Source organism: Centruroides sculpturatus, unplaced genomic scaffold (genome assembly GCF_000671375.1).
Source record: "Centruroides sculpturatus isolate CEXI.00-Female unplaced genomic scaffold, Cexi_2.0 scaffold992, whole genome shotgun sequence".
In the NCBI taxonomy this organism is placed as follows: Eukaryota; Metazoa; Arthropoda; class Arachnida; order Scorpiones; family Buthidae; genus Centruroides; species Centruroides sculpturatus.
Genome location: NW_019385115.1, coordinates 289,691 through 314,540, shown reverse-complemented (window position 1 = coordinate 314,540; position 24,850 = coordinate 289,691). Strand labels below are relative to the sequence as shown.

Sequence of the window (24,850 nt, the reverse complement as noted above, 5' to 3'; positions counted from 1 at the left end):
GAAACGTCCCCTTAAATTCCTGGGCGGTTTCTTTCTACGAAGGAAGAGGACCCTTCGGAAGACGAGAAACACTTTGGCCATATTTTTTATGGGTCATTTACGAATTAATTACCCGCTAGTTAAATTGGTAATCGGTTCCCGCCCGTGTTCGGATCGTCCTGGCATGCAAACCTTGTAGTGTTTTCTCACAAAGGTCTTACTTTGGCATAATTCCGAACGCGTAGAACCCCGAAAGAACGAATTACCGCGGAATCCCTAACTAAAGAGGATGCGCAGCGTTATCTTTCCCCCATCCTGGATTGCCAGCATGTTAGCCTGATTCTTCCTACGCATAGCAGAAGGTCGGGGTCCTCTACACGCCCGTACTTCCGGTTAATACTCTAAAAATACTTCTAAGATGAGCAAAGGGTTATTGCGTAACCAAGGCCGTAACACTCGAATCTCCAACCTGGTATCTTACCAAATCGTCATTACTCGCCCGAGTGTAATACTGATGATTCGTAACTTGAGTCATCACTCTCGCGCCAGTGAAGAAAGACAAAGACAGACAGACAGACAGACACGAGTCATATCTTTTATTAATTAATTCTTCTCAATCTCGTTAATACAAAAAACATTTATATCGAAAACAAAGTGAACGCGCGAAGCAACCCCAACAGTTCTAACGGGCGCTCGACCTCCGATCTTCTCTTCTTTCGCTACGAACCAGTCGTGGTGTGGCGCCACAAGCTACACTATATCCAACGAAAGATGGCGCTCCGATAGGACGAGCGCCCCCTTTTATATAAAATCCAAAATTTATCAAAACTAACGGCACGCCAACTGCCGAGACGGCCGAAAGACTAAGGCACGTTCGGTATACATATATATAAAAAAACTTATGTACATGGATCGTCGGGTCCGAACCCGCGCTTTTCTTCCCAATCTCCGACTTCCTTCCTTCCTTTCTTATTTTATTTATTTTTCGGGTGGGAACGGAATGCTTTACTTTAGTCGCTAGTTTAAAAATTTAAAAGGGGAGAGAGAGGGTTCGTGCCTAGGGGGGGTTATTCGAAAATCGCTGCGTACTTTCCTGGAGTCACGCTCACGCGCGGCTGAATATTCGATATAACGGCGAAGAAAGCGGGGAATACGGGCGACGATCCGAATGCTCGATAGGGCGTGAAGACGCGCGAGGCATATATATACAGAATGGTACGTAACCGGTAAAAAAAAAAAAGAAAATTTAAATAAATAGGACCGGAAGAATACTCGGACAATCGAGCATCCGGTCCGACGTGTAGCTCGGGGCGAGCTCCAATAAAATATAAAAGTCGGAACTTTTTAGTCGCGGTTCCGATCCGAAGGTAGAGGATCGTCCTCGAACTCCAAGAGATCCTTCAAGTCCTCGTCCTCCTCCGCTAGAGGACTAACCTGAACGGTCAACCGGGGCGACTTGAATTCCATTAACTGTCCCAAGTTGGATCTGTCCAAGGGATTGTTTCTCAGATCCACCTCTTGAAGCGCAGGAGCGCTCTTGAGTCTGTTCACGTCCACCTCTAGAAAGAAAATAAAGACAAAGCAACGTCATCGACCCGCCATTTTTTTTATATACGCCATTCGAAAGACAAAGGGTGGTGTGCCTTACCGGAGATGTAGTTCTTCTGGGCATTCAGGTGGGTGAGTCTGGGAAGTTTGAAGACCACTTTGGGCAACGACAGGAAGTCGTTTCTGGAGATGTCCAGTCTCTGAAGCTCCGTCACGTCCAGGAGTTCGTCGGGAAGTGTGCTGAGTCGGTTGTTGGCCAGGTTCAACTCTACATATTAATTCGTTCGATTAATCGGGAAAGAATGCCAGATAATAGAGAGACAGAGAGGTAAACAAAAACAAACCTGTTATGTAAACGAACTTAATGGCGAACTTGGAAGGCAGCTTGCGGAGGACGTTGGAGGAGAGATCGCATCCCAGCAGCACCGTGTTCCTCATCAGGTGATAAATGGCGTCCGGAAAGGACATCAGCTGGCATTCCGACAGATCTGTAAATTTCCCAACTCGATAAAACACGGGATTCAGGCCGACGGAACAAAGGAAAAAGAAACAAACATACAAAAAAAAAAACAACCCAAACTGCGCCACAATTCCCCAGATGCGACGCAAAAGTTTTTGGCACGCGATTAATGACGTCGTAGATTTCCGCTAGGCAACAAAGAACCGCGCAGACGAAACCTCCAAAAAAGAGCGATTTACACCCCGAATCACCCGCGGATATTACCTTAATTCGGGGGATGAGGAAAATCGTTTAAATACGTAATAAATTTCACGAGGAGTAGAGGGAATCTTCAAGAGACCACAGCTCGAGCTTCCGGTACAATAAGAGGAATTAACAACGCAATGCTTTTTTTTTTCTTCTTTTGCTTATTGTTAATTGCCCGGTGTGACGTAAAAGAAGGGATCGAACACGAGAGAGAGAGAGAGAGAGAGAGAGAAAGGAGACTTACCTAGGTTCTGGTTAACGGTGGCATCGGTGCAACGATGTACCACTTTAATGACGGCCTTACCCGCCATTGCAACTACCACGTTGTACGTCTTGACTGTATAAATAGGGTCCTACGAAAGAGAATAACGATTTGCCCCGGTTTGTTTGCCGTTCGCAGCAGCGCCGCTTATTTTATTCCCAGATAGATGCGCGCGCATTTAGCATCCCTTCTAAAAATAACCCGGATCAGCTGGAAGGAAGGGAGGAAAGAACGCACCCAGCTGTCTCGTGATCCGAAGGGGGAAGGAAAAACAAAAACAAACACGGGGCCAAAACAACTACGTAGTCCTTTCGCACAATATTTAACGAATAGTTTCGGTGGCACACGTTCGGGTCGTCTACCTCCCCCCCAAGCTATTTTTTATTATTAAAACGTGGTCCGAACCGCATCCCCGGTAAGTCACCGAGGGGTCGAAGACGTCGGGGAAAGAGGGAGGAGGAATTTTTTCCAGGATCAAACAGCGTAACGTTCCTAGTGTCGGTAGCATTTTCCCCAATGAAAGTCGTTACTCTCTCCAGAATTACGTCCAGGGCACCATTCCAACAGTCTGATTCTACCTGTACGTTCATTGTTACCTGTTCGATGCTAATTCTAATAATAGTCGAGTTCGTTGTTTGACGTGTCGTTGCCAGTCCTGACTTTTTTTTCTTTTTCTTTTTCTTTCTTTCCCATCCTCGGAGGAAAATGTCCCATTGGGAAATTTCGACTAAGTAACTAAAAAAATATATCCAAATTTAGTGCTGTGACGAACTTGAGCCGAGACCAAATTTTATTTTACATATTCCGCATCACACGCGAGAAAAAAAGGGACCAATTCGTCACCCGATACTACGCATCGAGTTTTGTTTTTACGCCGCCGAAGACGGATAAACAAACAAACACGAACCACGCGATAAATCGTTAAATAGCGATTACGATAGCGATTTCTCGCCACGTACGGAAGCGATTCAATTTTTTCTATATTTAACGCGTACTAACATCGATGTGGGGTAGTTCCGGAAACGTTACTGACCTTCGTGAGCATTATATATATATATACACATATACACATAAACAGTTTTTTTTATTATTATTTGTTTTTTTAGAAGCATCGAAGCGTGCCAGAGAAAATCGCTTTCTCTTTAGCCGTTCCGAAAATAGAAATGGCGAAACTAGTTTATCGAAAAATTGTTTTTATTTACCGAACACCTTATTGGTCACCTCAACCGACCTTTACGCAACGTGACGTTAGAATATATATATATAAAAAAAACAAGCCTTTTAGTATTTACGCGAGAGAGAAACTGGACGTTAGCCAGAGCGACTTATTTTCGTCGCGTTGCTTCTTTTCGTAGAGGAGGGAGGGAATAAATTCGACTTCCAAGAGTTTGGCCCACCCCATTTCGCGGTACTGCGTTACGTTGATGCAGGTAAAGCCAGAGATCGGAGTGTCATCTTCTGTTTAACGACGTAGAGTCGTAGAATCCACTAAAACCTCCGCGAGGAGAGAGAAAGAGAGAGAGAGAGAGCGAGGGGAGGGAAGTAGAGAGTGCAAATCCCTTTCGTCCCGGTGATAAACACGACCGAGGAAAGTGACTTGTTAAGTGAAGAATGTAGCACAATCGGAGACCGTTAAGCTCTCATCGCGTCTTACGTCACTCTAAATGGGACAACGATCTTTCGCCGGTGACGTAAAAATCGCGATCACCTGTATTAAATCGGCATCTAGTTTTCCACCGGAAGCGACGTTACAACGAGGGTTTTCGTTCCGTTCGATCGGTGGGACGACGGCCCCGTTTATAACGCGGTTAAGGTGACATCATCACCCGATAAGCGAGTAGTTATTGCGGTCGATAAAACACGTAAATACATACATATATATCTTCAGTGGACAGAGTTTTTTAGTATCGATCAAAAGTTTAATATTATCAAATAGCATTATATTTTCTACATATGATAATATATTTTGAATATTCTATTTGACAAAACTCTTCGATTTATAAACAGATTTTTTTTTTTTGTGGGGGGGGATCTTTTTTTCTTTTGTATTTACAAACAGGAATTTTCGACGAGAGACTTATAAGAGAAACCGCCTCCGTTTTTTTTTTTTTTGCTGGAAAGCGAAAGTTGGCCAAAAAATCCAAATTTTACACGTTCAGACGAGCAGACAAACGAAAAACAAATATCTCTAAGACCGTTCTGTAGTGTTAAAGCGGTGTAAACTTTGAATACAGAAATGTTACAAGGCACGATCTCATCTCGAACAAAATGTAGCTGCATCGACGTACCGTTGGAAAGTAAGAAGGGAAAAAAGAAGGGAAAAAAAAAAAAAAAAATCCCTATCAGATTCTAAACACTAAAGAAAGAAAGGGTGGAGAGGGGGGAGGGGCAAAGATTGCTGTTGGATCGTCGCCCTGCAGAGAATAAAAAGGCGAATACGAAAAGCGTACGGCCGAACGGAAAGCCTTCGAGTCGTTTATTATTATTTTTTTATTTCGTTTTTGGCTAGGAAAGCCCCTTAAATGGCAGTGATGGGACTGTGGTTCGACCCTCGACCAACGTCATCACGTCAGAAAACGTGCTGTCGTCTCCAAAAAAATCCGTAAAACGGTTACGTCATTTAAAGGGTTATTCCGTAATGAATGCCTTTCCTTTATAAGGGCGAACTGTATATATATATATATATATATGTATTAAAAAAAGGATACATCGAATGACTCCACCAGTCGACGAAATGGCGCAATACGTAAAAGAAAGAAAGAAAGAAAAAAAAAAAACTATTGTTTTTAGGCAGTTGCTGGTTTGTGCTCTGTACTAAGCTCTAGTTTGAGCGTAAACGACGTGGTATTATTTCATTTCTTGTTGAGAGCGAGCGCGGCTCGAAGGCTTCCGAATTACAAGTATATTTATATATATATAATCTATTGTAAAATCCTTGTATCTCTACGCATAGATTAATTGACCACGTTACCTGAGTGACGCTCGCTTCGGTCGGATTGTCCGTTTAACCTATATATATATATATATTTATATATATATTTTTGGGGTGGTTCTACAGCGAAATCACAGATCGATCGATGTACAATTTCTGTTGGGCTTAATCGTGACAATAATAATAATAACAACAACAACAACAACAATCCTAAGATCGAAATTTAAGCTCTTTCTGTTGTTATTTATGTGTTGTTCGTCGTGTATCGGGTATTAAATTTTCTATCCGTAACAAAATCTACCTCCTTTTATTATTATTATTATTTTAATCGACCGTAGCTTTAATATAGCTAAACGTAAATAGCTAACACTTACGAGATAGATAGATAGAGTATAGAAATGTATGGATAGAGAAAGATAAGAGAGAGATAGATAGAGAGAGAGAGAGAGATAGAAAAAAAAAACCGAGCAGCATCGATCCTCTCGAATCAGAGAAACACCTGCAGTAAAGACACCCTTACTGCTAGATATAATGCATTTGTTTATTTATGTATAAATGCTGTGTATTCGTGTTCGGTGAGGCTGTTTTCTTTTGTGTGTCGAGTGTCTGTATAATTTACTCTACTCACAGTCAGATATGATTCAACGTAGAAGATATGACGAGTGTTGTTAAGGTAAGTCAATAGGGAAAAGTGTAGACGAATTTCCGTGCATTAGGTTTACATACATTCCACCTTTTACAGTTAAGGAATATTTGGAGAGGGGGAGGGAGAATATTTAACGAAAATACAGTAGAATTCAACTCAACGAATCTCTTAGAATTAGTACCATAGTATCCCTGAGATAATTCTACGTTAAAACGGAATACTAATATATAAACTAAACCCAAATTTCTACTTTAAAAACACCAATAAATAATCATAATAAATGATTAAGTAACGAAGTGTTCGATTAACCAATCAGAGACGGCACGTGAAACTTTCAAAAACCCCTAAACCGCACCCGTACCGATAACATAAATAAAAAGAAAACATCCGTTCTGTATTGTACATTTTTAACCGTCCTACAATCGAATATTTTAAGGCAAAAATGTATTACTTTATCACATTTTAAACGTGCCTACTTCTAAAAATGTCCGATTTAAACTAAAGTAATGCATTTCTTAAAGAAAAACATTAAAAAAAAAAAAAAAATGAAAGCAATAACTATAGCATCTCGAGTAGGCATTAAATTATAATGGTATAAGTACAGTAACACGTAAGCGTGCGTACATTTAACTCACGTGACAGTATACACACGCACGCGAGTACGAAATAAACAAAGGGATGTACAACGAAATGCATTACAAAATAAGAAGAGTAAATTTTTCTTTTTAATTTGCTATCTATGATCATTTAATTACGTTCGACGGTACTAATTATTATTATTATTATTATTTTTTTTTTTAACAATCTGTACAAACTCAACAATAGAAAATATAAGTATCAACAAGTCAATTTGTAATAATTTTTCAATGATATATTATTACAAGAGAGATTTTATATATATATATATATATTAATATATATATATATATATATTAATTACGGGATTTCAGAGATGCAGAAGGAAATTTCGTTTGTGTATTTTTTTTTTTTTTCGTTGTAAAATTCTCTCTTTTGAACACATCTAACTTTCTACATGAAAAATAATTTCAATCGTTCGAATACTACTATAAAATAAACTACTTTTTCACTATCGACTTCGATTCATTTTGAGATTCATGCACGATGTTCGATTTCCGAGTCCGTGTTCGATTACCGAATACGAAATAAATAAATAAATAAATAATAATAATTCGCTTGGATATCGATGGAACCAACGTTTACGGAAAGTTCGTAGATAAAAAGACGAATTCTGAAAGTTTATTTGGCAATTTGCACGTAATTTTTCGGTTGTTTTGTTTCCTTTTTTTTTTTTTTTTTCAATTCCCTCTCCTATTCTTTGGTGTTTTTGAATTAGCGATTTTTAGAAGAAGAAAAATTTTCCATGTAGTAAGTGAAAATGTGTTAAGAAATATTTACAACCACTAGTAAAACTGCATCCGTATTTTAACCTTATTTAAGAAAGTTATTATTAATTAATTTTCTTTTCTTGATACCCTAAATTTTCGATAGAAGTTTTTTCTAAAGGGATGGGATTGCTTCCGAAAGAGCGTAAATTGAGAAATGTAGCTAAACAAACTAATTTTTTTGGGTTTTTTTTTTTAGCTTCTGGAAGTAGTGTTTGATTCTCCCGTCATCTTTGTATCAATATATAATGCATAATTATTGTAGAATGAGCAAGCGTAAAGATGTTACTATAGAAATTCTCAATATAGAAAGATATCTTAAAGTTGTTATTAAACATTTGATGTTTAAGAGGCTATATACAAATTTTTGTCATCTACTGGTTGAAGGTATATATCTGTCTCGTATCTCTTTTACTTACTGTACATAATAGGATGTTTTGACATCTTTTCGTGTTATATACTGTATTCGTGGTATCCGATGGAAGAGAACTTTTGCACTGCGTGCCGCTGTCCTATTCAGCATAAGGTATTATTAACTAGAATTTTCGTTATCTTTGAATTTGAACTTTGTAGGCTCTTTGATTGGAAGATGAAGATGCATTGGATCTCTCAACCTCTTCAGATCGTCTTCTATTAGTGCTATTTCGTTCTTCAATTCGTTATATTTCTGAACGTTTAATTTTGTTTTGCCCGCTGTTTTGTGGAAAAGTTTCAATGACTGGCGATCACAGACGTCAGGCAAATAGTACTCCTATACAACAAAAAAAATTATTGTTTTTACTCTAAGTCCTTTATTAAAAACAATAGATAATATGATAATTACATAGAGAATTTCATAACAACAGTGGATGCGAATCCACTACCAAAAACAAGTGTTTGTGGTGATTTTATTCACTCGGCCATTGGTGAGAACATCTCTGAATAGAATGGAGCCAAAAATACCAGGCTTTCTTTTTAATATACTACTCCATTAGAAATTACACAGATCCTTAAAATTTCTATTGACTTACAGATAAAATATTTCCTACTAAAAAATAATATATAATCTATCGAGGAGGACAATAGAAAAACTCCGACTTTGTTCGCGCCTGAGCCACGTGAAATTTTCCGGGATTACTTCACGTGTTTAACAATCTAAATAGGGGCCAATTTCCCATAGAAAATCCTCCTCGGTAGATCGCCCACGTGTTGCATTGCCGCAAACAAATAAAACAAAGCAACACGAACGTGTCGAGAACATCACGTGGTATCAATTCAGTCAGACCATTCACCGAACGAGTTGCTACCACGTGATATTCTCAACACCTTCGTAGAGACTACGCACTCAGGAGTTAAAACAGTCGAAGATCAAGCCTGTTATTTGTTTAAAGTTACGTACAGTATTGTTATTAATGCAACCATAGCCAAAAGATCCATTAGCGATTCTCGAAGCCCATGGATTATCATCGTAATAAAGAAAGAACTTGAACAATAAAATGAACGATTTATACAATAAATTACATTACAATTAAATTAATTTTAATAAATTAAAATGGAAGAAACTAAATTCGTCCTGACATCTCCATCATGTCCAATCTTCCTTTATAGAAACGATTTCGGGATTTTCGGTTAAAAATATTCAGTTTAAACAATATAACAATGAGTCGATTTCCTTAAGGTACGGAGTTCAACTTTATTTTCATTCTTGGAATAGAAATATTCAAATGATAAAAGAGATTCTATAAATAAATCAATGGCGTAAAGCCAACAATGATTTTTCCATAAAGTAAAAAGTTTCTTCGTTAACGAATTAAATATTCGTATACGAGTTATTTGACAATATAATTAACAAAAACAACGACCTAATATACATCTAGAATCTATAATTAATAATATAAACTTTCGATATTGTCGGTGGCCATTTCTAAAGTGCGAAGATTCTTTGACTTATATACAATGCAAAATCCATATCCCACCATACTCACACTTTACAGATCTAGTATCCTGGCAGTAAATGGATTTTAGGGAAAGGCCCCACGCAAGTTTGCTTGGGGCTTTCCTCTAAAATCTCCACTAAAAGACAGAAGAACAAATTTCTAAAAACTATTCTAAAAATATCTGAATTTCGAATGGAAGCAAGAGCATTGGAAAGGGGTCCGCGTAAAGTATGATGATTTCACACCAAACTAGTCCATTCCAGTCACGTCAAGTCGCGCTACTTTGCTGTTTGTTACCTTATCTGTCCCTTTGATTTTTCCCTTCTTCCTATAAAACCACATTCCCACAACATCCGTGCGCTGCCGTGAATGCAAAGCAAGGGCTTTCACACTGGATCAGTCAAGTCAGCAAGTCAGTCAGTGAATTTCTCGAAAAACACAATTACAGATAAGTTACTTAGATAAATCTATTATAAGTAAACAGTCTTTAGTTATAAATGACTTAATTTGTAGCCGGCGTTAGTATTTTTTGTTTTAAAGAGTTTTAAGATTAATGGCATAAATAATACAATGTTACAATAATATTATGTCATATAAACATTATAATAATCGATTATTATTTTTAAAATTATGTCCAGCAACTGGCAAAAGACTAGTTTAAACTGATAAACATGTTGTTGAGTCCATTCTATTCTCCACGCCACTGTACTCACTATGAAATGCATGGAACGTCCTCCATTACTTTTAAATGGAGCACCTGCTTGGCGAATCCACATGCATTCGTCTTAAATGGTTTAGTGTGAAATCAACCCGAGTTCTTCATTGTGAAAATCTTATTTTAAAGGTAAAGATGAGTTTTATATATATATATAAACTGTAAATGCTAATAACGATTAAATCTTCATTAAGTCCAACACCACACATGACCCTATCTATCTCCCCATCCCCTCGGCCTTTAATCACCAAAATTTAATAGCATCAATCCCCCTAATATACAAACCCCCCTTGAGAATTTCAGAAATTTTCGACAAAAGACACGGGAGTTATTAAGTTTTAAAGTGGGCGAACAAAATGGTGTCACCACACGATTTACTTCAATAAAACAATTGTTTTGTTTCTTAGCTTACTTTTACTCTAATATGGCTTTTAAATATAGAAAACGAAATCTTTTCAACCGATCATTGGACCGATAAACTAGAAATTTCCCCACCGAGCATGAATATTACTTTCTATGATAAAGCAGATTATTAAAGAATTGAGGATAGTAGAGATTTCAAGAAATTCAAGTAAGATTTACTGATGTTTCTACAAATTAATTAATCTATACTGCCCATTAAAGCATGATTAATGCGCGATAATACATTTTAAATAACAGGCACGTTAGATCGTTACTTCCAATTGGATAATAGAACATCACATGGTCACTATTTATCAAAATATTTAAAAAATGCACAACTTAAGGGAAATTCTCATGAACTAAATGAGGTCACTGTAACGTAGGTGCCATCACTGATGCGAAATCGATATAACANTGAAGAATATGAATGACCGAGTAGTCAAGGTAGCAGCTTACCGCTCTGGGGGACCCGGGATCGAAAAATCCCCAGGAATTTTTCGGGGGTGGTCCGTCCGGATATGTCGGGCCCCGTTCCTCACCACCCGACTGCTCCATTGTGAGCCTGGCCGAACCCATAATGGGCTTGCTAAAAGAGGTCCTCTTAGTGCCACAGGGTAGAAAGAGTTATATATATATTTTTAATATATAAATAAAATTATTTTTGTAGAATAATGTTATACTTATGTATATTCATTTTATTCAAGATTCTATTAGATATAGAAGTAAAATTCAATATAAAGTAATCAATATGATAATGCTGACAGTCATTTTTGATTTTGAGTTGATGCAACTTATATAAATTCGTTTAACTTCAATGTTTATGCACTGTTTAAATTATTTCAATGTCATTATCATATGATCTAACATTAAGAATAAATATCAATATTCTTATTGAAATGTTTATGTATTGGATATTCTCATAATTCAGAAATTATATTTTATTTATTATGTAGATTCTATGCAAGTAATATAATACAAGGCGAAAATGTCGACCAACTGATTGCCAGAACTAAGCCTTCAAATTTTTCAGGACCATTGCAGTTTAAATCATTAGTTGGGCAGTGTTTCAATTTGACTAATGATCAGTAAGTTTATTGATATCTAAATATTTACTTATTAAAATTTATTGGAAAATGTCCATAGAGATTAAAAAGAAAAATCTTAAGATTTGTATGAATGTAATTCTTATNAATAAAATGTAATTTAAATTGCCAAAGTATTGTAAATTATAAAATGCAGAAGTTAAATCATTAATTTTTTTTAGCATTGGCTGTAATCTTATGGCTTATGTAATATTAAAATTTACCAATAAAATTTTTATGGCAGTTTTATTTGATATTAGAAATTCAATATTAAATAAATTTAAGATGCAAAATTTGTCTGCACATTTAACATTGATTAGGTGTTATGATTAATTTTTAAAAATTAAATCTGTTTAAGAATCAGTTAAACATATTTAAACTGAGAATAAACATTCAATTTGAGCACTAGAGTAAACAACAAAGATTTTTAAAATGAGAGTAATCATAAAACAAAGATACTTCTATTTGTGTGACAGAACCCAGCTGTAAAAAAAAAATCTTTTAGAAATAGCTAGAAAAAACTTAAAAAGAAAAATTTAGAAATATATTAAATAATAAATACAAATATTTAAAACATTTCTTGATATTTGCATTTATATTTTGCAATAATTAGAAAAGGTTCAATTAAGTTTACTTTTTACTTTCCTGGATCTGTTATATATAACAATATATAACAGGGAAAGTATGGCAACAGGTCAAAAATGACCCCCCAAGATTTTTAATTTTTGGACTGGAGAAACCTTGAAACGTTTGAGAAATGCAAAAAATAGCGGGTTTTTTCCTATATGTTTGTTCTATATGGATGCTAGTAGCAGGATTTTTCACCCACTTCGAAGCTTAATAACTCAGGTTCCTTTTGTCAAAAATTTCTGAAATTTTGTAGGGAGGTTTGTGTATTAGAGAGAAATGTTTTTAGAAATTTTCAGAAAAATCAGACTGTTGGTTAGGGAGTTATGGCTCCATCCTGTAATATCTCCCGAAGACTTACCGTATAAAGATTATTAGGGATAAATAAAGAAAAAATGCCAGAAAAGACAGGTAACAACATTGTCAGCATTTCTCAGTTAGATAACGCATTCTCAATAAATTAAAATGTCCATTTTCTAGTAATAATGTGAAAAAGTTTTTCCTAATTGTAAAGAATATATCAAGTACACAGCGCTAGCTCTGTAAATGTTATTTCGCTTAAGTTCATGCACGTGTAAATCCATCAATGATTCTTTATGGACAGGAGAAAATTAAGAATTACTCAAACACTTTCAAACCCCTATCTTGCTCTGTAACAAAAGTAGAAAAATATTTGTTTAGAACACCTGAAGATGAATGTATGCTAGTGTTATTTGCTTGTCATAAATGACAGAACAGTTATTTGTTTTCTCTGGGAAAGAAAACTGTTTTGTTCCTGGCGATTGGACATGATGAAACTGAAGATGACTTAGTTTCTTCTATACTTTTAAATTGAGTTATTTCTTTTCTTACCAACGTAAAATATTATTTCTTTAATGTATGCAAATTTTTATAGGTAGCATTATAATTATTTCCAGCACTGTGCATCATGCTACAGGTTTGATGTCTAGTGTATATCCGTCGGTCTTAGAATTTTAAATAGAAAAAGTAATCGCTTTTGATATTGGAAAGGATGCTGTAATATAACGCACAGCCCTGGATATGTTCCTGGGTATAATCTGGACTAAGGAGGTGAAGAGTGTTATGGCATTGAGATGATGCTGGTCTAAATATTATAATTTTCTTGAAGGCGTTTTATGTGAAAATTCATATATGTATTAACTACGTACCAATAGTGACTATTTATATTTGTAGTTAAATTTTAATTTTAAAAAAAGTATTGGTATTCAGTGTCTACTTTTGTGTTAGTGGCATTCCAACCCTAGCGTTATGCGGTGGCACCTTAGAGAAAGAGTTATATTCTTTGTCAACACAGAATTGGTGCTATTATTGAGAGTCACTGGTGAAAAGTGATAACCTTATTTGATCCTAGTGTTAAGTTTTAGAGGTAAAAATTTGATTACATATTAATTGAATATAAGAATTTTTTGTGGGTTGGCTGCACCTACCCTATGGGCTATTGAATGGCGGTCTAGATAACTGGTTTTCGGTACTATCTGTGACATTTTATGGATAAAATGTGTATTTTCTGTAAGAGAGAAATATATTCTCTAAAATTATAAATATTTTCTAATAGTATCTAATTCGTTTTTTTGTTCTTTCAGGGTATAATTGTTTAATCAGTTCAATATCACAGATGTAAGAGGGAATTTTCAAACTTTTAATTTTTCCTTTTCTTGTGTGATTTGACAAACAATCTGTTTAATTGATCTAAACTAAAAACCCAAGGTATTAGACAAAACAAAAAGTAATGTTAATCAGGAATGCAGAGCATTTTCAGGACCCAAAATTTCTCGAAAAATTATTGCACAAAATAAACCAACAACTTACAAATCAACTAATACTACTACCATACAGATTAGAAAATTCATATTTAATCATACAAATAATTAAATAGTCCTGCCATATAATTTGCCAAACAACACTAAATCCATAAATTAATATAAAAGTTTTTAAATTAAAAATTTGCTTTAATTTAACCACGTGTCGTCATCATGGGATAATATATACAACTATACACTCAGCATAATACAGTAATACCCCGTTCGCACCTAGCATTTCGATCTAGATTGTTCCGCAGTGCGAACAATCTAGATCAGTTCCAGTTCTGCGGTGCGAACGCTCTCGACCGTTTCAATCTCGACTGAAACGAGGTTCAATCGCGATCGACTGGAGAGAGTTCTCGAAACTAGACTCAGTTATAAGAGAGATCCCACAATCCCAAGCGCGCGAGAAAATACAAGATGGCTGCGGAACACATGTTGGGCTATCGACATAGAAATAAAAAAGACATTTGGAGAGATGACGACATCTGTCTATTATTATATGTATGGCAAGAATAAGTATTTATTTCTAACCAAAACTTCCATTTTGTTTGTTGGTGTTCATGACTTACCGCGTAGTTATGTCAGTTTTATCATAGCGTGTAATAGCCAGGTTCTTCTCGAGTGGACTGCCTGTGCGAACAGCACGACGTTCGACTAGTGACGGTCACAATCCAGATTGTAGGTAAATCAAGATCGAAGTGAGTCGTGGATTGTGTGCGAACGTAGTATAAGTCCTGTACAATGCGGGGGATTCGTTACGCATTATAGGAAATCGCGTTATCGAAACCTGCATTATCACACAATTTCAAATTTATGAGTTCACCTATATGTACTGTATCTCCTCGTTTGGAACTAAACATACCATATAAACGTCACTTTGAAGTTCAATTTGCACATTGACATTTTATGGCTGATAGTGACCGGTGAATTTGTGTATTGATTACTTTCATTCTAAAGTAGATAGAAATGGCAAAGAAGAGAAAGTAAAGAATTTGTTGATGGCAGGAAAGAATTCATCAAAAAGACTGTAGAGGAAAGCAAACAGAAAAAGTCAGAAATTTGTTGAATATTCTTTCTATATATCTGAAAAACAAGTTTTGGAAAGCTTCAATGAACAACAGAATTAGACAGAACATTAAAGTAAGTATAAATGTGAGTATCCTGATGCTGAAAAGTGCATGATTTTTACAATGTAAGAACAAGAGTATTAATGTTGATTGAAACCTTGTTAGAGAAAAAACTGAAAAGTATATTAAGACACCCAATTGAAAGCAAGAACTGGGTGGTTGGATAAATTTAAGAAGAGGAATGAAATAATTTTTAATAAAATTTGTGGTAAAAGTGCAAAGAACAAAAAAAGTATTATGCCAAGTAGTTGAAAAGTTTACCAGGAATTGTACAGAACTATAGCCCATATGATGTTTTTGACAAGGCTTATTTTCTAAATGCCTGCCAGACAAAACAATGATGTTCAAAGATGATTTCTGTCATGACATTAAAAAAAAAAAATATATATATATATATGTAACTTCTTTTAGGAGTGAACATGACAGGCAATGAAAAATTGTCATTGTTATTATTTGTAGAATCTTTAAAGCCTTCATATTTCCACAATGCCAAGATGTTACCTATGCAATGTGCAGAAAATAAGAAAGCATGGATGACATCAGAGATTTTTTTCTAACCAGCCGGAAAATTATACCCCTGCATGATTGCTAAAAACAAAAATTATTCTTTTTTATAAACAGTTACATATTCGATGATTCCCACTCTGACAGCTATAAAGGTTCAATTTTACAACTTCTAAATTGTAACTGTTAGATCACGGAATCATTCAAAATTAAATTATGATACAGAAAGCTAATCATATGAAAAATGCTGCATGTTATAGGATTGATCATGTAAGTATGGAGTGAATCAGATAGATGCAACACAAATGATTAACAAAAATTGGAATAAAGTTCCATACAGCACCATTGAAAACTGCTTTCCAAAAACAATTTGTTGATACTTTGAATAAAATCAGAATTTCCTTCAGAATCTGCTGACTATATCAAAGAAGATTAAATTGAGTCAATCCCATTATAGCAACAAGTGATGAAAAAGTATCATTCAAACATTTTGTCTACATTGACAATGACCTAGCTGTCTGCAGACATTTATCAAAAAGAACATTATTGCTAAAATAAACGACCAAGTGTAAGAAACAATTAATGAAAATGAAAAAGAAATAAATCCTATCAAGACAAATACAAGGAGTGCTGTACAATATGGGGATACATTCTGTGTTGTTATAGGAAATCATGATAACATGATTTCCTATAACAACACAGAATGTATCCCCATATTGTACAGCACTCCTTGTATTTGTCTTGATAGGATTTATTTCTTTTTATATACCAGAGGTATATATATATATACATATACACACACCTCTGGATGACAAAATTAAAATTTTGTATGAGTACTAGTTACAATTTTTTTCAAAGAAATAACACCTAAACACAATTTCAAGCAAATAAGTAAAAAATTTTACTGGTCAAATACTTTCGGCCACAGTTTATTGGCCCCGATCAGGTACAAATACAAAAAACAGTTCTATTTATCGAATGGTGCCGCATTCTAATTTAGGTGTTATTTCTTCGAGTACTACAGTTCCAGTTTATATGTGTGCAGTTTTTGTTTTTTTGTTTTACATTTTTTTTTGTTGCATTATATGAATTTACTTTATAGAGGAGTGCATTATACAGGAGTTCACTGTATTCTGCTCTCCTTACATATAGGGATGCCAGAGAAGCTCAAGCTTTTAAAGAGCTTTCTAGAAACTATATCATTTATAAAACATGATGATTTCAAAGCGGTTAAAATAATAGTAGTATTTGTAACTCAAGATTTCATTAACTTGAAAATTTTTCTCTATCCTTTCCACTCCAAGTTATCAAAAATTTTATCTATTTAATATAGAATAATGATATGAGAAACCACCAAGTCTATAAAATATACACATTAAATTTACAAGAGTTTGCTCTTTGAATTAGAAAGGATTTGCTCTGAATGTATTGTAAAATAATAAGATTTTATGATTATATATTTCAATTTGGTAAGAAACTTACGCGAATTCTATTAAATTTTTCTAATAATGGTATATAAAATTACACATCATCAAAAGTTAATGTATAAAAATGTATTTATAGCATGCAAAAATTTTTATATTCCATAAAAGAAAAAGTCTTACCTGCCGTGTCAAAACAAAATATGCATACATTGCCATAGTAGTACCATATGTTATAAAATAAGTAACAGGTTCCATTATATCCCAAGAGTATTCCCACCAAGTTAGACGTGCGAGGATTCCAAACTGAACACCCATCAATCCAAGGCCCAACCACGAGAGTATTGTTGTACGTTTTTTAGCTTCAGACATTAAACCTTCTTTTTGCTGAAAATAAAACATAACAAATTATTATTTTAATTTTATGTATATAACAGTTAAAAAATAATTACACATGTTAACACATGTTTTAAAGACAATTTGAAAAGAGGTGCAGGTTATGTGGCTGGTGGTTTATACTCCAGTTTTAAATTGCAATTACAATATTGTACCTATGGATCAATAGCTGTTCCATAGTTACAGAGAATACAGTGGGGTGAGTTTGGGTTATGGAAATGTTTAATTTCTATTTTAGTAATTTTTTGTGGATGCTGTCACAGAATAAAATCACAAAAATGCAGTAATAATGACTAAATTACTACTAGTATACATCTTTTAAATATACAGTATATATATTTTTCTTATTTATAAACTAATCAATTTGTGGAAATCTATAAGTAAGCTGTCTTAAGATGACTTATTTAACAATAGTTTTCTACAATTCATAGTCTAATTTTCCATGGGTACTAGTTACAATTTTCATCATAAATCAAGACTCCATGTTCTGAAATAAAGTTTGAATTATATAATACCATGTAGGAAAGGCCAGCATAAAATATAGCAGTTAAGTATAAAAATTCATAAAACATAATATGGTATATATACCATTTATAAAAATAGAACACCATAAAGTGGACAAGATCTACTGTATTTAATTTTATTATTATTCAAGTTAGTATAAATTATAGTAACTCATCCTCCGAGCCATCCCATGCGAGCAGCACATCATCCACATACCACAGATATAGAAGGGGGTAATGTATACAAAGTGAGGATCAAAACACTTTGAATTCTATGGCTCTAATAACTAACACAGCTAAGATAGTTGAAAGAGATGAGGCACTCCCTGTTTCTGTAAATAAAAACTACCGTTGAAACAAAAACAGTTATTTTCAGTAACTAATAAAAGAGTTTCCCTTAAGCCCAGTGTCTGCAGTATGGAGTACCATTCTCAATCAACAGAGTGATTGTAAGTACGACTACCTCAAAATGGGGAAGAGACGGGTATAATGAGACCACATATATTTTGTAAAAACAGTAAGAGTGCCTAATGTCCCTCTAGTGCCAAATTCATTTGTAATTCGTAATTATTATTTTCAAAATATAGCCTGATTATTTATGGTAGTTGTGGGTGTCTATTTGTTCAGTTGATGTTTATATGAAAATAAATCACCCTAACAGCTTCTGTGTCTGTCTACTGGGACACAGTGGTGTCATCATCAAAGAGGTGTCAATCCTAAGGTCACACATGTATGAAAGTGATTGAGAAAGTTTAAATTAAATAAAACTTTTTGAATCTAAACATATCATTGTATTTGTAAAGTAACTTATTTTATTGGCATTAAGAGAAGAACACCATATTTGTGTGATTGATTTGAACCCCATCTCATCTCTCTAAGGTCCCATTTGTAATAATATTTAGATTAGCAATGAATCTGAATTTTTGATGGAGACTTTAGCTGCAATGATAACACTGAATAAGTATTGATGTTAACCATGTAATTTTCCTAAATTTATTAAAAGAAAATAAAAATGTATTTTTTAAAATGAATAGTGCCACATATTTTATTAAGCATTAATCATTAATTTATTTTCTGCTTTGTCAATTGACGAGAGTGTCCCCCTTTAACATTTTCAGTTCTTGTCAACTTGTATTAGGAAAATCTGAGATGCCAAATACGAGGTATTCTACATGTTTAGAACTATTCTATCTTATTCTGGTTGCATTCTCTTGACAATGGAATTGCAAATAGACAAACTGTGGCACTCCAAATCTCTCTCTATCAATCTGCAATTTTGTAAACTTCACTAATGATAATGCATACATGGTGGCCATATGTGTGGTCTTGAAAACTGTGCCCCATTATTTCCATTACTATTTATATTTGACTTATGACAAGAGTCCCTGAATATAAAAAAAATACAAAACATCTAAGAAGGATTATTATTTTTTAATAATATAATACATGATTTGTATTTTGTTAATCTTTGTAGTTATGAGAAGTCAAGAGTAATGTATTGATTAATTATTATTATATTTAATTATTATTTTGAATGCATTATCATCTCTAAATTTATAATAGTAATGTAATTTATTAAATCTAATTTGATATATTTTTAAAACCCTTTAATATAGGTTTATCATGACTTCATGAAGAAAGGAGCCTGACATATTTGGATCCAGGGGTGGAGGGGGCATCAGAAATTGGAAATATCCAAATTTCAAGTAGGACTGGTCCATTTATATTCTTAGGACCCCATACCGATCCATATATTTTCCATGCTGCTTGAACAAATCTATGCTTTTGTCTGGGCCAGACCACACAGATTCTTGAGAGTCTGATCCAATTCAAACTTGAGTTTTCAAAGTGGCAGGTAGAAGCCTTAGCTACATTGCAATATAACTTCAATTTAAATTTAAATTTAAAACTATTCATTTAAGATAAAATATATTTAATTCTATTCATAATATTAGATATGATATATACATTTTACTTAATTTAAATGTTATACTGGTATAACATTTAAATGTTAATTTAAATGTTATACCAGTAGAAAAAGTTTAACTGTTTGTATGTTTTCAAATAAACTAGTCAAAATTAAGAGCATATATAAAATTACAACCTTATAAAACTCCTTAAGAGTTTTATAAGGTTGTAATAAGTAATATGTTTTCACCAATAATTTCATATCCATTTGTAATTAGATAGAAATAATAAATCCATACATACTGCTTCTAAAGGTTCTAATTCTTGTTTTAATAGTTCCAGTTCACATAAAAGTTTTCTTTCCCTCTCCAACTGAAATTGGTCCACATGAAGTACTTCATATAATCTAGCTACTTGAGATTTAACATCCCATAATGTTTGCATTTCTTCTGAAGTTAACTTCCCTAAAAATAAGAAAAATAAAACTCTTAAATTCATTCAAAAATATTAAAATGTATACAACTTGAACAAATCCTAAAACCTATAATGCAGTATAATTTTCAATGTACAGTAAAATCAGAGGAAAATTATTCTTTGAAATCAAATATGATATAATGAAAACAATAGCTTTCATTATATCTCACTTATACACTACTAATACTGTATATCATATATGTAGGGTTGTTGCCATCACTTACATTCATGGCAACAATTTTTGTGCAGGCAAAAATACATTGTTATACAAACATTTCAAAATACACATATGAAAAGACACAGTGTACTCTACGAATACTGTCTATTAGATGGATTTACTTGAGAAGTGTTGTAGACAAGGGAAAAAAGCAAAAAACAGAACTGGAACAATGAGTGTCAAAAAATGGTTTCAAACATTTACGAGGCACCTGTTGTTTATCGGATTATGTTAACAGCTGCATTAACATATGAAAATTAGCAATCTAAAGTGGTGATTGATCAATTACTCACTAATGGAATTTTATTGCAATAGAAAAGTTGAGATGAGGTCACTGGAAGCAACAGCATTCTTTCACCAGAGAATGATTTCAAAACTATTCTGTTGATGTCATTGGCATTGTAATGCAGAGGACACCACAGTGTAACCTCTAACCTATATATTTTCGGATGGAGATGAGGAGAGTCACTTTTTCACTCTTTTCTTTTGTGAGATGATTGTCTATAGCAGTGGCGTGCCATGACATTTGATGATAGGGAAGCTGTGTTTCCATGAAAGTTTTAAACAAATACTGGAAATGACAAAAATAAACAGTTTATTTATTTTAATTCTAAAATAGATAATTGACACAAAACAAAGACATAAGAACTTATTTTTATTATTTTTGATAAACTAACTCTATTTGGAAATATTTCCCCACAAAGTTGTTAATTACTTTATCATAAAAATCGCTTGTCGTCAATTCAGTCAAAGTATTTAAATGCTCTTTTTCTATTGAAAGCAATGCTGAGGATGACAATTTTTCCTCCGACTGAGTGTTCCTTGCAGATGTATTGATTCGCTTCATGGGTGAAAAACTGCACTCAACAGATGCACTGGTAGACGGTACCATAAAAATTAATGATATTAAATCATATAATTCTTTTAGTATGTTTTTGTTCAGATTGTCATTAATTATATTATTTTTTATATCTAAGAGTGACTTGCCAATATAGTTTGGACATGAATACATGAATATAAATATTGCAATTCACTACATTATTTAGATAAATGAAAAAAATTCTCCATAAAATTTACTTAATTTAAAAAATTAAAACTTGCTTCAGAAAATTGTTTTTCATAATATCTAAAAGTGATAAAAATTCTAAAGATTTTATTTTTGAAAATCAGTCAATATAATTATAATTAAATATAGCTTTTGTAAAGAAATGTACATAAAAATAATATTGAATATTCTTTACTTTTTATCTTAATCTTAAAACAATGCACTTAGTCAAATAGCTCCCTAAGAGAGGCTAATAGATAGAATCGTTGGGAGCATTATACGATATTTTGGTATGTAGCATCTATGAACTAAACCATCAGAGGTTGGTGCTCTGTAAAGAAAGAGCATGCGCAAATATCCATAATCTGGCTGCTTTACATGATTCAAATATTTTTGCCATGGAAGATATCCCATATTTGACAGTACAGAGCTTCCATTGGGAATATGCATATATGAATTTATATTTGCATCTTATCATTGCAATCTTATCATTGTTTTTCACATGTATATAAATTTGCAATAAAATACATAATGCAGTTATAATAAAATATTAATTTTAAGTAATTCAAAATACATTACAATATGAAAATAACTGCAAATATGTATTTATATTTTAGAAAATACAAGGGAAGCGGTGCTTCCACAGCTTCCTCGGACAGCACGCCACTGGTCTATAGCAACATCATCTCTGTCCTGTATCTTGTCAGTTCCTCTGTAGATATTGCATGGTTGGTTAAAATAAAAGTCAAATTATTGTCTAGACTGTTGTCTTACTACAACCTTACCATTGGAACAAAGCCACACAGATACATGGTCAGGGTTGACACTGAATAGCTCAACAAGATAGGACAAATTTACATTATCCAGTTTCATGTTGACACATACTACATTACAGGTACCTTGATGCCATAACATATATTCCACCATGGTTCCATGCAAATGAAAACTGTCATTTAGATTACAATCAAAATTTTATATCAAAAAGTTATTTTTTCCTCCAAAAAATTTATTTTTGTTCACAAAATACAGATTGTGTTCTGTTGCGAAATATTTCACTACACAGTTTCCTATCACATGCTGCATAAATAACATCTAATTAAAGTAAGTATTTAAATAATATGCCATGCTCTGTTCCCAAGTTTTTAAGCATAGTAAAGTATTGCATTTAAACAGTTTATGGTAGGGTTCAAGACTTTCATTGGATGCCTCAAATGCATAATCTACCATTGCTGATTGTAATACCTACGAATATCACGAAATACTATAATATAAACCCTATGAATGTTAAAGCTTTATTATATATAGTCCAGTATATGTCTGTCGTCTTCAACAATTAAAATAGTGACTAATGGTCTTTTGCTCAACTACAAAGTAATAAAAAATTCATCATTCAATTTCTCATTCACTGTTACGTATGTAAATAATAAATGATATGATAAAAAAGTGATAAAATGAAGATGTAAGAAACAGAGACAGATAATCAAAAATCATTGAGTCAAGCAATATCTAAACTGATACAAAACAGGAGAGAAGTAAAAGGAAAAAAGGAGGAGGAAGAGAAGAAAAAAAGTTTCTTCTTCACTTGCATATTGGCTCACATCTGCATAATTTCAGTCTTTNTATATTTATATATATATAATCTATTGTAAAATCCTTGTATCTCTACGCATAGATTAATTGACCACGTTACCTGAGTGACGCTCGCTTCGGTCGGATTGTCCGTTTAACCTATATATATATATATATTTATATATATATTTTTGGGGTGGTTCTACAGCGAAATCACAGATCGATCGATGTACAATTTCTGTTGGGCTTAATCGTGACAATAATAATAATAACAACAACAACAACAACAACAATCCTAAGATCGAAATTTAAGCTCTTTCTGTTGTTATTTATGTGTTGTTCGTCGTGTATCGGGTATTAAATTTTCTATCCGTAACAAAATCTACCTCCTTTTATTATTATTATTATTTTAATCGACCGTAGCTTTAATATAGCTAAACGTAAATAGCTAACACTTACGAGATAGATAGATAGAGTATAGAAATGTATGGATAGAGAAAGATAAGAGAGAGATAGATAGAGAGAGAGAGAGAGATAGAAAAAAAAAACCGAGCAGCATCGATCCTCTCGAATCAGAGAAACACCTGCAGTAAAGACACCCTTACTGCTAGATATAATGCATTTGTTTATTTATGTATAAATGCTGTGTATTCGTGTTCGGTGAGGCTGTTTTCTTTTGTGTGTCGAGTGTCTGTATAATTTACTCTACTCACAGTCAGATATGATTCAACGTAGAAGATATGACGAGTGTTGTTAAGGTAAGTCAATAGGGAAAAGTGTAGACGAATTTCCGTGCATTAGGTTTACATACATTCCACCTTTTACAGTTAAGGAATATTTGGAGAGGGGGAGGGAGAATATTTAACGAAAATACAGTAGAATTCAACTCAACGAATCTCTTAGAATTAGTACCATAGTATCCCTGAGATAATTCTACGTTAAAACGGAATACTAATATATAAACTAAACCCAAATTTCTACTTTAAAAACACCAATAAATAATCATAATAAATGATTAAGTAACGAAGTGTTCGATTAACCAATCAGAGACGGCACGTGAAACTTTCAAAAACCCCTAAACCGCACCCGTACCGATAACATAAATAAAAAGAAAACATCCGTTCTGTATTGTACATTTTTAACCGTCCTACAATCGAATATTTTAAGGCAAAAATGTATTACTTTATCACATTTTAAACGTGCCTACTTCTAAAAATGTCCGATTTAAACTAAAGTAATGCATTTCTTAAAGAAAAACATTAAAAAAAAAAAAAAAATGAAAGCAATAACTATAGCATCTCGAGTAGGCATTAAATTATAATGGTATAAGTACAGTAACACGTAAGCGTGCGTACATTTAACTCACGTGACAGTATACACACGCACGCGAGCACGAAATAAACAAAGGGATGTACAACGAAATGCATTACAAAATAAGAAGAGTAAATTTTTCTTTTTAATTTGCTATCTATGATCATTTAATTACGTTCGACGGTACTAATTATTATTATTATTATTATTTTTTTTTTTAACAATCTGTACAAACTCAACAATAGAAAATATAAGTATCAACAAGTCAATTTGTAATAATTTTTCAATGATATATTATTACAAGAGAGATTTTATATATATATATATATAT

General features: G+C 33.4%; 2 protein-coding genes and 1 long non-coding RNA gene across 3 annotated transcripts in view; 1 reads left to right on the top strand and 2 right to left on the bottom strand.

The window, feature by feature from the left end:
- Positions 1–558: 558 nt before the first annotated feature.
- LOC111634982 (leucine-rich repeat-containing protein 20-like) lies at positions 559–6,868 on the bottom strand. The gene is made up of 4 exons (XM_023379827.1): positions 2,478–6,868; positions 1,872–2,015; positions 1,628–1,795; positions 559–1,538 (listed from the first exon to the last, which is right to left on the bottom strand). The coding sequence occupies exons 1-4, from the start codon at positions 2,542–2,544 to the stop codon at positions 1,324–1,326; spliced, it is 594 nt and encodes a 197-aa protein (XP_023235595.1). The 5' UTR covers positions 2,545–6,868; the 3' UTR covers positions 559–1,323.
- Positions 6,869–7,349: 481 nt separating this feature from the next.
- LOC111634984 (calcium uniporter protein, mitochondrial-like) overlaps positions 7,350–24,850 on the bottom strand; it is a 121,914-nt gene continuing 104,413 nt past the window's right edge. Inside the window, exon 7 of the mRNA XM_023379829.1 lies at positions 7,350–8,227. Within this exon, the coding sequence (XP_023235597.1) occupies positions 8,009–8,227 (219 nt within the window). The 3' untranslated portion in view covers positions 7,350–8,008. The remainder of the gene's footprint in view (positions 8,228–24,850) is intronic.
- On the top strand, positions 9,586–22,800 carry LOC111634985. The gene is made up of 3 exons (XR_002758317.1): positions 9,586–10,236; positions 19,612–19,850; positions 22,257–22,800. It is a non-coding gene; the product is annotated as an uncharacterized LOC111634985 (long non-coding RNA).